At 42.9% G+C, this 13,706-nt stretch overlaps 1 protein-coding gene and 1 pseudogene across 12 annotated transcripts in view; one reads left to right on the top strand and one right to left on the bottom strand.

The window, feature by feature from the left end:
* Positions 1–13,706, bottom strand: part of CCDC30 (coiled-coil domain containing 30) — a 117,094-nt gene that overhangs the window by 13,973 nt on the left and 89,415 nt on the right. For all 12 annotated transcript variants that reach the window (XM_047727755.1, XM_047727756.1, XM_047727764.1 and 9 more), the window contains 2 exons: positions 10,342–10,504; positions 9,717–9,829 (listed from right to left, as the gene is read on the bottom strand). In XM_047727755.1, coding sequence (XP_047583711.1) covers positions 9,717–9,829; positions 10,342–10,504 — 276 coding nt within the window. The remainder of the gene's footprint in view (positions 1–9,716; positions 9,830–10,341; positions 10,505–13,706) is intronic.
* Positions 11,717–12,959, top strand: LOC125099163 (glyceraldehyde-3-phosphate dehydrogenase-like; annotated as a pseudogene).

A 13,706-nucleotide genomic window follows, 5' to 3' on the forward strand; every position in this document is an offset into this window, starting at 1 on the left:
TGGGCTACAAGGTGCAGGCATATATTCTTTCTTCTTTCCTGCTAACAAAACCCAGATTTCATTCAGGGAGCCCTTGATCTCAAGAAAAGTGGGTAGGGTGCAGGTGTGTGTGTGTGTGTGTGTGTGTGTGTGTGTGTGTGTGTGTGGCTGGGGGATGGGTTTGTGAGACAGGTACACCTGCTGCGCACTTCTAAGAATTGAGAAACCATCCCTCTCTGCCCTGGCTGCCCTCTGCTGGGGCTGCGCCACTGGCAACTGCGGTCACTGCCTTGTAACCATGATATGACAAGTCTAAAGACTAAGGGACCGACCCACCAAGCATGGCAGAGCAGAACAAAGGGAAGAGCCTGGTGCCTAACAACACTGCTGAGCCGCAGAATCTACCTCAGCAATTACCTTCCTCCAGATTTCTTGTTCTATGAGAAAAAAATTTCAGTCTAAATATATGTCAGGTGGGTTTTCTTGTTTTGTTTTGTAGTCAATTACATCCTGTTATTTTTAAAACAATAAAACTACTCTAAAGAAAAATCTTTCTTTCTTTTTTGGTATATAACTTAGTTTAATGTGGAAAACATCCTGGGAGACATTTGTATAAAAAAAAGAAAACAATAGAAACCTGATTTTTCCTTAAGTTTTCTTTTTTTTCTTCTTTCTTTTTGTAATTTCAATTAATTCATATATAATGTATTAGTTCCAGAGGTAGAGGTCAGCGATTCATCAGTTGTATATAACACCCAGTGCTCATTACATCACGGGCCTCCTTTATGTCCATCACCCAGTTACCCCATCCCCTCACACCCCTGCCCTCCAGCAACCCTCAGTTTGTTTCCTATGATTAGGAATCTCTTACAGTTTGTCTCCCTCTCTAATTTCATTTTGTTTTATTTTTTCCTCTCTTCTCCTATGATCCTGTTTTTTTCTTAAATTCCACATATGAGATCATATGATAATTGTCTTTCTCTGATTGACTTATTTTGCTCAGCATAATACCCTCTAGATCCATCCACATCCATTGCAAATGGCAAGATTTCATTCTTTCTGATGGCTGAGTAATAGTCCATTGTATGTATATGTATGTATATATATATGCCACATCTTCTTTAATCATTCATCTGTTGATGGACATCTACATTCTTTCCATAGTTTGGTTATTGTGGACATTGCTGCTATAACTATTGGGGTGCAGGTGCCCCTTTGGATCACTACATTTGTATCTTTGGGGTAAGTCCCTAATGGTGAAATTGTTGGGTCATAGGGTAGTTTCAACTTTTGGAGGGAAAGCAAAAAGTATTCTAATGAGGGGAGCCTGGGTGGTTCAGTCAGTTAAACGTCTGCCTTCACTCAGGTCATGGCCCCAGGGTGCTGGGATTGAGCCCCGTGACAGGCTGCCTGCTCAGCAGGGGGAGTCTGCTTCTTCCTCTCCCTCTGCTCCTCCGCCCACCCCACTTGTGCTCTCTCTCAAATAAATAAATAAAATCTTAAAAAAACTATTCTAATGGTCTCTATAGTCCCTGACTCTCCCTGAATGGCTAGACATTTAGGTAATGCCATTCTAATTGAAAAAAAAAATAAGTGTTTAAGGAATGAGAAAACAAAAGCGTTTAAGGAATGAGAAAATAAAAGTGTTTAAGGAATGAGAAAGCTATTCTTTGTTACTGTAGGCACTTGAGGGCATAGTCAGGCCTGTGGTGGCAGGCAGTTTGCACATGTCCATGATCTGATCTTACCCGATCTTACCTCTGACACTTAAACTGGGGGAAGCCCTAACTTAAGTGAAGGGAACTAACTAAAAACCTGTACTCCAGGCTTTTCACAAGACACCTCCTTTGATTTTAAAACAAATTTATGTAGCCCATCTCCATACTCTATGAATCAAGAGACAGGCTGTGCAGGAATGTTAACTTGGTGGGATAGGGATATCCAAACCCTTCACATTCCTTGACTGGCTTCTGGGAGACAATCTCTAAGCCCTTGGAATATGCTGCTTGGTAATAACAACTTTGTTCACCTGTGGCCTTGGGCCACACCAATATTTTATGCTAACAGTATGATTTATGGTGAGTGCATTTTTGTTCACCTAGACCCCTGGACCATGTTGTGTCAATCTGACCTTGGGCATTTGGGGGACTAGAGACTGAGTAGTTAAGGTTAATCACTGGGGCACTCCACGTCTCTGTGACTGACCCCTGATAAAATCTCTGGATGTTAGGGCCCAGGTGAGTTTTCATGGTTGGGAATACTTCATACATGTTGGCATATGCCACTGTCGAGAGGATTATGTACTGCCCATTCTACTCCACTGGGAGAGGACATCGGGAAGGTTGCTTGTGTCTGGTCTCTCCTGGACTCTATCCTATGTGCCTTTTTCCTCTGCTGATTTTAATCTGTATCCTTTCACTGTAATACAAACCATAACCATGAGTATAACAGCTTTTCTGAGTTTTGTGAGTCCTGATAAATCACCAAACCTGAGGGTGCTCTTGGGGCCTCCTGACACAGAAGGAATTACTCCTACAGAGAGAATCTGACCCCAGAGCCTGTGATCTCCCACTATACAGCAATGCTATAATAACAGCAAAGCCAAGCAAACCAGACGCTGCTGATTTCTCACAGTAACATATCAATTTTTTAACTTTTGAAAATTAAATTAAATTTTATTATTTTTAAAATTGGGATGCCTGGGTGGCTCTGCTGGTTGAGCGTCTGACTCTTGGTTTCGGCTCAGGTCATGATCTTGGGGTTGTGAGATCAACCCCCGCTTGGGCAGTACAGAGTCTGCTCAAGATTCTCTCTGTCCCTCTCCCTCTGCCCCTTCTGGTCGGGCTCACTCTCTCTCTTTCACTAGTCTCTCTAAGAGATAAGTAAATAAGGGGCGCCTGGGTGGCTCAGTGGGTAAAGCCTCTGCCTTGGGCTCAGGTCTTGATGTCAGGGTCCTAGGATCGAGCCCCGCATCGGGCTCTCTGCTCGGCAGGCAGCCTGCTTCTCCCACCCCAAACCGCCTGCCTCTCTGCCTACTTGTGATCTCTGTCTGTCAAAAAAATAAAATCTTTAAAAAAAGAGAGATAAATAAATAAGTAAATACTAAATTAAATTAATTAAAAAATAAATAAAATCTTTTTAAAAAGAATAAACAGGTATAATTGACATATAACATTATATTAGTTTTAGGTATATAACATGATGATTTGATATTTGTATATATTGCAAAATGATCACCACAGCCTAATTAACATTTGTCACCATACAAAGAATTTTTTTCTTCTGATGAGAAGTTTTAAGACTTACTCTCTTAGAAAAAAAAACTTACTCTCTTAGCAACTTTCAAAGATGCAATATAATATCACTAACTATAGTCACCATGCTATACATAACATCCCCATGATTTATTTATTTTATATCTGAAAGTTTATACCTCCTAATCTTATAGGAAAAGCTTTAGCTTTTCGCCATTGAATATGATATTCGATGTAGGTAGGCCTACATTTCAGGTCCTGTATTCAAGTCTTTAATCCATTTTGAGCAAATTTTTGTGTATGGTATAAGATAGTGTCCAGTTTCATTCTTTTGCATGTAGCCATCCCGTTTCCCCCAACACTATTTATTGGAGCATCTGTCCCTTCCCCACTGTATATTCTTGGTTTCTTTGTCGTAAATTAATTGATGATATTTGTATGTGCTCAATATTTTGTTTTATGTAAGAACTAGGTAGGAACCAGATGGGAGGGAAGGAGCAAAGCAGACTTATCTAGAAACTAATTCTAGTCAAACTGTAATGGAAGAGCTACTCCAAGAGTGTCTTCTGGTCTTGCAAATTATGTCTTACCCCGAAAAATGTTTTTGCAAGACTCTTCCAATTTTCAAAATAGTATCCCTCTCTTTCCTACTTGCTGATTGTACAGGAAAGAATCATTTTGCATGCTTTCCCTTAGAAGATTAACTTAGCTGTTAGCCAGACACCCAGCTGAGAAGTTCGGATTCCTGGAGGCCAGAGACGTACATACCAGGCTTGATACAGAATGTCAGTGTATTTGGCAGTGACTGACTGCTGGGGTTGTCCCCAGTCCATGTTCTCCTTCTTCTGCCATTATAGACCTCCCAACTTTCAGCTGGGCATTTGGTTGCCCATAAAAATGAACTACTCTTGGGGCACCTGGGTGGCTCAGTGGGTTAAAGACTCTGTCTTCAACTCAGGTCATGATCCCAGAGTGCTGGAATCAAGCCCTGCATAGGGCTCTCTGTTCAGTGGGAAGCCTGCTTCTCCTCTCTCTCTCTCTCTCTCTCCCTCTGCCTACTTGTGATCTCTGTCTGTCAAATAAATTTTTTTAAAAAATGAACTACTCTTCCTGACTTTCCTTACAGGTAGATGGAATGGAAATGTGAGTAAGTTCTGGACAATAGGACATGAGTTGAAGCAGTGTGTCCCAAAGGCAAATGGAACATCCTTGCTTTCCCCTCTTCCTTTTGGTTGGCTTGAATGTGGATAAAGTCAACATGTTAAAGATGCTGGAGCAATGAGATAAAGGAGTCTAGACTCCTGTTACGCTGATGCACCAAACCATTCCTGGACTGCTTATGTCTGTGCTGTTATACAGGAGAGAAACCTTTTCCTTTCAAAATACTTTGTTATTCAGGGTCTCTGCTCCAGCAACTCAGCCTACATCCTAATTAATAGAGTTGGTCTAGATACTTGAGTTCATAAAACGGCCCCATGCCTGCTCAGTTCTGTGACCCTTGTAGTAACCACATAAGAGGAGGTACATACTTTTGCAGAACTGTGTTCACGATTACTGCTGCTGTGACTTGGGTTCTCAACAGGGAGATGTCTACATCTCATCAATGTTCTTATTTCCCTTTTTACTAGAAAGAGCCTAGCAGAAGATATCACCGGGTTTCAGCACCCCTGGTCTGTAGCTTCAGAGGTGTAACATCTAGCAATGTACAAACAACCTTCCTGTGGTCCTCCAAGTTTCTCAGCTGTTCACGGTTACTCTGATGTTTTACATCATTTGAAACACAGCGTGTATTTCTGGGATTTATTTTACCCATCCTGCCCGAGGATATTAAAACCCAAATCTTAGCTGCTTTCTTTTTTATTCTGCCATTTGGCCTATTAAGAAACTAATCTTTAAAAACAATTTATTTATTTATTTGAGGGGGAAGGGGCAAGAAGAGAGGGAGAGAGAATCTTAAGCAGACACCCCGCTGAGCACGGAGCCCCACGTGGGGCTTGAGGTCATGACCCCGAGATCACCACCTGAGCTGAAAACAAGAGTCGGATGCTTAACTACGCCATCCCGGTGCCCTGAAATTAATTTATTTTTAAAACTAAGAGGATATGCTATAGAAAATTTGGGAAGAAGACCCAACTCCCAGTATGATCAGTATTAAAATAGTGTTGTAGGGGCGCCTGGGGGGCTCAGTGGGTTAAGCCTCTGCCTTCGGCTCAGGTCATGATTTCAGGGTCCTAGGATCGAGCCCCGTATGGGGCTCTCTGCTCAGTGGGGAGCCTGCTTACCCCTCTCTCTCTCTCTGCCTGATTCTCTGCCTACTTGTGATCTCTGTCTGTCAAATAAATAAAATCTTTAAAAAAATAGTGTATTTCTTTCTAGTCTTTTTATAAGTGTTTTTTGTTTAGACACTGCCTACATTAAAATTTTCATCTTACACTCTCTCCGTTTATTATATTGTAAGCATTTCCCCATGCCACTGTCTAGTCTTCAGGGCCCCCATCTTTTTCAGTTGATGGGACTTCTGTCAGGTGAGTATAATACACTTGACCTAACTAGCTCCTATTGCTGGATACTCAGGCTTCTGTCTGTAGTGTAATGCATGGCTGGAAGAGTATGTCTATGCAGTACAGCTGGTGAGGGCTGGGAGCCTTCTCTTGCCATTGCTGGCTGGCTCGTTGGCATACTTCTTGGTTTGGGCAGAAGCTCAGTTGGCCAACTTGCCTGAAGAACATGTGGGTTTTCTAAGTTTATTTTTGGCTTTATTAACTACTAGATCTATGAGGCAGCACAATACTCATGTTCTAAAATTTAGGGACAATTTCTTGCTTATGTTTAAGCAAAACCAGATAGACTTTTCTATTATTTTTCTTTCAAAAGGGCAAGGAATTTGTTCCTCTGGAAGAGTGGTTGGGAAAACATGGAAAAAACAAGCATTTCCTGTAAAGGTCAGGGCTGGGATCAGGAGAACGAAAACAAAAACGAACCTAGAGTTTTGACAATTCCTTCCATTTTCTTTCCTAAAGCTGTGTTTTTGACATTGGATGGCACATCAGAATCACATGGGGAAGCTTTTGTCAAAATGCTGATCCTTAAGCCCTATCCCCACAGATTCTGATCTAACTGACCTATGTTGGGGCCCAGGCACATGCAACTAGGGTTAGGACCTGCTGTCGTAAAGGCAATGGTCAAATAGCATGGGAAAATATTCAGTCTCACTAACCATCAAAGAAATTTAAAATAAAATGACAAATATTTATGACCATAAGTGAGCATTAAAAATCACAGAATAGGTTGAGCAAAAGAAGTCAGACACAAAAAATTACATGTGGTAAGAATCCATTTAAATGAAGTGCTAGAAGAGACAGAGCTCAGAAGAGTGGATGTCTGGGAGGAGGCGGGGTACTCAGGAGATGCAGATTAATGCCAAAAAGTCCAGATAGAACCTTAAGGGATAATGGAAATGTTCTGGATCTTGAATGGGGTAGTGGGTATGCAGGTGTATACATTCGAATCTCTGCCTTTATTTTTTTTTAAAGATTTTATCTATTTATTTATTTAACAGAGAGAGAGATATCACAAGTAGGCAGAGAGAGACGGGGAAGCAGGCTCCCTGCTGAGCAGAGAGCCCAATGCAGCACTCAATCCCAGGACCCTGAGATCATGACCTGAGCTGAAGGCAGAGGCTTAACCCACTGAGCCACCCAGGCGCCCCGAATCTGTGCCTTTATTATATGCCAATTATACCTCAATTAAAGCAAAGAATATTGGGGAAAATGTCATCAGAGCCCTCCCTATAATAGCAGCACCCAATGCTAATGAGGATGGTGTAATTGCTACTCTTACATGATAATGGCAGAAAATTTTGGCGGGATGTTTCCAAATGTTTGTCAATACCTTTTAAGATCCAGTGTTCCAGGTTTTATGTATACACACATACATATAAAAAAATGCACATATAGATATGTATACAAAAAGTGCATATGTACTTATATATGCATACACAAACCAAAATACTTTTTTTCTGTTATTCGGAGTAAAAATACCATTCATAGGACCAGTGAATAATTCTTTTTTTTTTTTTAAAGATTTTATTTATTTATTTGACAGAGAGAAGTCACAAGTAGGCAGAGAGGCAGGCAGAGAGAGAGGAGGAAGCAGGCTCCCTGCCGAGCAGAAAGCCCGATGTGGGGCTCGAACCCAGGACCTGGGATCATGACCTGAGCCGAAGGCAGCGGCTTAACCCACTGAGCCACCCAGGCGCCCCACAGTGAATAATTCTTAACTCAATTAGGACTGTGTTGTGAGGGTTAATTCCAGCAGGCCTAGAACTGACCTGAGCTGTTTAGCTAAGTTCTTGCTTGCACTGACCAGTGGTCAAGCAATGAGACATGCTGATTAAAGCCACGTTGGTTTGTAATCACAGGACTGAGGAGTCTGATGGCAGTTTGCCCCAGCTTGTCAGCACTGTTTCCTGATAACAGTGAGACTGAGGATATGTACTTGGTCTCAGCAGACCTCCGGAAGGCTGTGCTATTGAGGCTGGTTACCTAGCAGAAATATGCTCCCATGACCAGCAGGAAAAAAAAAAATCTCAGCTGAGACTCCATTGGGGATCCCCAGTTGTGAGGTGTTCGGTGCACACGTTGGTAATTCCTGACCCCCAGAGAGGCAGTGGATCCCAGCATGGTCCTAACATAGGAAGTGCGGCTGGGGGCCCCTGCGGGACCTCTTGGGACTGTCTGCCGTGAGCCTGCCGTGGGAGGCAATGCACGTCCTGACCCTAATTCTGTTGTGCTACTGCATCTTTCTCCTGCAATGAGCTGTACCTTTGGAAGGTACTGTTAGTACCTGGGTTCTGTTAGTCCTCTTTAGCGATCAGAACCATTTAACTGCTGCTATTAGTGCAAGGGCATAGCAACTTTACGAAATATTATGTTCTACAGAAATAAGCAAATTCAAAGACTGTAGCAACATAAGCACAATGCTTATATGAGAAAACACGAAGAGGAAAAGAATGTAAAATTGTACCCAAGCTATAATAGTAAAATCACAAAACTGTGTTTATTGCCATAGACTAGGCGTGAACACAGGGAGGATTCTGGGCAAGCAATGGATATACACTTTAGATTCAGTATCAGCACATCTGGCAGGCATTGTGGCATTTCATATGCTCTGGATCTAGCACTTCATTCTTCCAACTCTAATACCAAGATAAGAGGTGGAAAGAGCACTATAGAGGTTATAGAGGACTGAGTTCTAGCCTTAGATTTGTAAGCGGCATGAACGGAACCACGCATACTCCCCTGACCATGGTTTCTACATTTCTCAGTAATGTGATAATCAAAGCAAGATAAGGAATAGCAAAAATACCTTAAAGAGCAGTAAACAGTGGTTTTTAAATCAATATCATTAATACTATCAACATCGGGGGCGCCTGGGTGGCTCAGAGGGTTAAGCCTCTGCCTTCGGCTCGGGTCATGATCTCAGGGTCTTGGGATCGAGTCCCGCATCGGGCTCTCTGCTCGGCAGGGAGCCTGCTTCCTCCTCTCTCTCTGCCTGTCTCTCTGCCTACTTGTGATCTCTGTCTGTCAAATAAATAAATAAAATCTTTAAAAAAAATACTATCAACATCGTAGGTGAGTAATAATACAAAAGAATAAGAAATTTCAGCCTAATTGAAGGAATAGAGTAGAAGACTACAGAGCTAGGAGCAGAGAGGTGGATCATGGAAAAGGAACTAAAAAAAAAATAGATATAATAGTAGCTGTGCGTTAGACATTGATCTAAGCAAGTGCTTTATGTATATTTATTCAATTCTCATAACAGCTTTATGAGAAAGTACTGTTATTTTGTCCATTTTAAAGATGAAGGACCTCAGGCACAGAGAGGGTACATAACGTATCCAAGGTCACACAGCTAGTTTCTAGTAGAACCAGGATTTGTACCCAGGCAATATGGCTCCAGAGTCCATACTCTGAACTACTATGCTACATTCCAGAAAGGAGGAGAGTGGGAGGAATGTGGTAGAATGATGAGCAGGGAATGTAAGAAAGAACCAGAAGTTCAGAAACACATTTTTTATTGAGCACCTACTATATACAGGAGACTATGGATAAAAAGATGCATAAGACCATGGCCCAGACCCTTGAAAAGCCTACAGTCTGGTGAGGAGGACAGGTAGTGAAACATACTATTTCAAAAGAATGTGGCAAGTTCTGAAATAAATACAAAGAGGCATGTACAAAGGCTATAGTGTACAAAGAATGAGCACTTCACCCAGTCCAGGCTGGTGGTGTCGAGAAAGGCTTCTTGGAGAAGGTGACTCCTAGTCTAAGAATTATGAGTTGAAATGAGGAGTTGAAACAAGGAGAGGGTGGTCAGACAGAGCGAAGAATGCGAGCGGAGAAGAGCAGGAAGGCAAATGAAAAGGGTCTATTTGGGGAAAAGCATGAACTCCCCATTTGGAGGGAACTCGTTTTCGTTTACCTCACGTGGACATCAAGCTGCTTCAGAAACTGCCCATATTCTTCACAGAGCGCTTTCTTCTCCTGCTGCAGCCCAGATATCTTTTCTGATAATTCTCGGTTGCTTTTGAGATGCTGAAAAACATTTTTTTTTTTAATGAGACTATTCTGTGCTGCAAGATTAGAAGTCTGAAAACTACACTTCCCTTGACAGCAGAGTTCCAACAAAGGAGAGGCACTTGTACACAGTCTAGAGGGCAGTGGGAGGGGAGAGCCGTCATCCTCCAGCTCTAGTGGGGAGGTGACCAGGCAGACAGCAGAGGAGGCATTTGCAGGGGTTCAGGAAGTGTTCCTGCAACTCCCTCTCTCTGGGGCTGCAGAAGTGGGTTTCCCTGGGGTTTCTGGACTTCTGGAGTTACCCAAAGTTCTGACATTCTGACATTCTCCTCATCCCGGCATCTCCCTTCCAACAGTTTGTAAGCATGTTATTCCCTGTGTTCAATCCTTTCCTGCTTGAGATAGCTAGAGTAGATTCTGCTTTCCTGATAAACTTAAGGGGTAAAATGCTGGGCCGTCAATAACGATCAGCTGTGACTCGGGTCTACAGGAATAGGAAAACTGAAAAGTGCATCCATTTACTTTCTTACCTCTTCTGATTTTCTTTTTTCCTCTTCCAGTTGTTTGAGTTGGGCCTCCTGTTGCTGAATTCTGGATTGCTGCTGAGAATTGGTTTTTTCCAGTTGATTCCTTTTATCTTGTAAGATTCTCACTTGCTTTTGTAGCTCTTTTAAATTCTGACCCAGGAGTCTCCTGAGGGCAATTAATGTACATTAAATTACACTGAATTTATGAAATTCTTTGACCTAAAATTATTATATCATCACAAGGGATTTTACTGGTTCAATGAGGTAGGATATGTGTTCATAAAATAAAGAGACCAACATAGGGGACCTCTTTTGTGGCAGATGCTCTTCTTAGTTCTTGCTCTCACTCATCAAAACAACCCTCTGAAAAGGAAGTAACTTCCCTTATTTCTCTGTGGCCCAGAGAGTTTTTATTAACCTGCTAGAACAAGATGGATGTAGGGCTCTAATCCTGAATTCTCTACTCTTTCCCCTCATCCTCACTGCTTTACAAGTTGAGTCCCTTGATCTTGGTTCAGGATGGTGCTGTTCGTTACACACACTACTGAGACTAAGGCACACGTGTTAATGTTGCAGAAGCTGAATCATAAATGAGCCTGTGTTTGATGAGGAAGTTCCCCCTTTTCCAGAAGGGGCATAAGTACTTAACTCCTTCAGAGGGAATCTCATCAGACCACAGTTTGTGGAAGAGTTTCTGAAGATTTCCAACAAGACTCTTTGGATTTAGGGGCGCCTGGGTGGCTCAGTGGGTTAAGCCTCTGCCTTCGGCTCAGGTCATGATCCCAGGGTCCTAGGATTGAGCCCCGCATCGGGCTCTCTGCTCTGCAGGGAGCCTGCTTCCCCCCCTCCCTGCCTGCTTCTCTGTCTACTTATGATCTCTGTCTGTCAAATAAATAAAATCTTTAAAAAAAAAAGACTCTTTGGATTTAGGAGATTATCTAGAAGAATACGATAAGCGTGATGGAGTAGTACCTACATGCTAGGTCACTACTGATATTGGACAAATGAGCTCACTTTCTCTAACTTCAGTTTTCTGAAAAACCAATGGATTCCTGGGAAAGATTGAGATATTTGAGACATGGGACTCATACCTCTTAACCTCCAGTACCTCCAATTCTTGTTGTGGTTCCTGATATAAGCGCAGGCTCCATAAGCTTACCTCCTGCCATTCACATCCACTCCTGCACCAGCACTGCCCTCTTCATCTCTGTTTTCATTTCATTCATTACAGACCTGAGCAATTCCTGCCTCTTATTGTCTACTTCTTTTTTGGTTCCATTCTGAATTTCTGACCAAGGGGCCAGACTAAGTAATAAGATTTTGAGCTGAAAGGGAGGTTTTTAAATTGCTGGCACTAAAGAAACTTGAGTTAGCTACAATGGAATTTAGGAGTTGGAAATTGTCATTGAAATATAGCAAGTCAAAATTTAAAAAGCAATTGATGAATATGTTAGAAATTAATTCCCACATTACATATAGTTTGAGCAAAGATGAAGAGATAAACCAGTTATGCCAATGAATGAAATTAAGAAGGCTCTCTGCTCCTCTCCATTAGACTGACAGCCACATCTTCCAGGGCAGTGCCAGCCATGTCCCTGAGACACAATTGTCCAAGTAAACGAATTTGGTCACATTGGGCACCTGGCCACCAGGGCTACTTTTAACTCTGACAAAGTGGATACTGTCGCCATCAATGGCCCCTTCACTGACCTCAACTACGCAGTCTACATGTTCCACTATGATTCCACCAATGGCAGATTCCATGGCATAAGCAAGGCTGAGAATGGGAAACTTGTCATCAATGGAAAGCCCCTCTCCATCTTCCAGGAGCAGGATCCTGACAGCATCAAATGGGGTGATGCTGGTACTGAGTATGTTGTGGAGTCCATTGGGGTCTTCACCACCATGGAGGAGGCTGGGGCTCACTTGAAAGGTGGGAACCGAGAGGGTCATCATCTCTGCCCCTTGTGTTGATACCCCCATGTCTGTGAGGGGCATGAACCTTGAGAAATAAGACAACTCCCTCAAGACTGTCAATGCCTCCTGTACCACCAACTGATTAGCTCCTCTGGCCAAGGTCATCCATGACAATTTTGACATTGTGGAGGGACTCGTGACCACAGTCTATGCCATCACTGTCATTCAGAAGACTGTGGACAGCCCCTCTGGGAAGCTGTGGTGTGATGGCCAAGGGGCTGCTCAGAACATCATCTGCTTCTACTGGCACCATCAAGACTATAGGCAAGGTCATCCCTGAGCTGACTGAGAAGCTCACTGGCATGGCCTTCTGCATACCCACCCCCAACATGTTAGTCATGGATCTGACCTCCCGCCTGGAGAAAGCTGCCAAATACAATGACATTGAGAAGGTGGTGGAACAGGCATCGCAGGGCTCCCTTAAGGGCATCCTGGGCTACACTGAAGACCAGGTTGTCTCCTTTGATTTTCACAGTGACACCCACTCTTCCACCGTCAGGCCTGGGGCTGGCATTGCTCTCAATGACCACTTTGTCTAGCTCATTTCCTGGTATGACAATGAATTTGGCTACAGCAACTGGGTGGTGGACCTTATGGTCCACATGGCCTCTAAGGAATAAGAGCCCCCTGACCACCTCAGCGAGAGCCTCAGCGAGAGCAAGAAGAGAGAGGACCTCAACCACAGGGGACTCCTTGTCCCAACTCATCTCCCAACACATTGAAAATCTCCTGACCACCACAGTTTTCATCACAGACCCCTTGAAGAAGGGGAGGGGCTTGGGCAGCCCTACATTGTCCTGTTCCATCAATAAAGTATACTGTACCCAGCTTAAAAAAAAAGAAATTAAGAAATCAGTAGATTGAGGAACTCCCCATCTCCCCAACAGCTTCAACCTCTCAATCCATTCCTTATGTAGCAACCAGAGTACTCTTTCTATATCACAATCTTCTCATATCATAAAGTCCAAGCACTTCAATAGAGCTTGTTAGCTAGCTCAGCTTTCCAGCCTAGTTTTCTTACCACTCACTCTATCCCCAAACATTTTGTTACAGGCAAAATGAACTTTTTTCACTTCCTGAAATAAGTCATCCTCTACCCTTATTCCTCCCCTACAAGTCCAAGCTTTTCCTTATCTTCCTCTCCTAGGGCTTCCTTCCCCTAATATTCTCTATTGAGCCATCCACCCCAAATACCTCACATTCAGTTTAAATAGCTTTCTTTGAGCGAGGCTTTCTTGAGCTCCCTAGACCAGATTAAGTGTCTCTGCTATGCACTGTCACAGCACCCTAAACCTCCCTTAGTATAATGCTCACCATAAAGTCTACGCACAAGGATATTCATTGCAGCATTATTTGTAACAAAATGTCTAAGAAGCATTTTACATAAATTA

This window comes from Lutra lutra, chromosome 4, assembly GCF_902655055.1.
Source record: "Lutra lutra chromosome 4, mLutLut1.2, whole genome shotgun sequence".
NCBI lineage: Eukaryota > Metazoa > Chordata > Mammalia > Carnivora > Mustelidae > Lutra > Lutra lutra.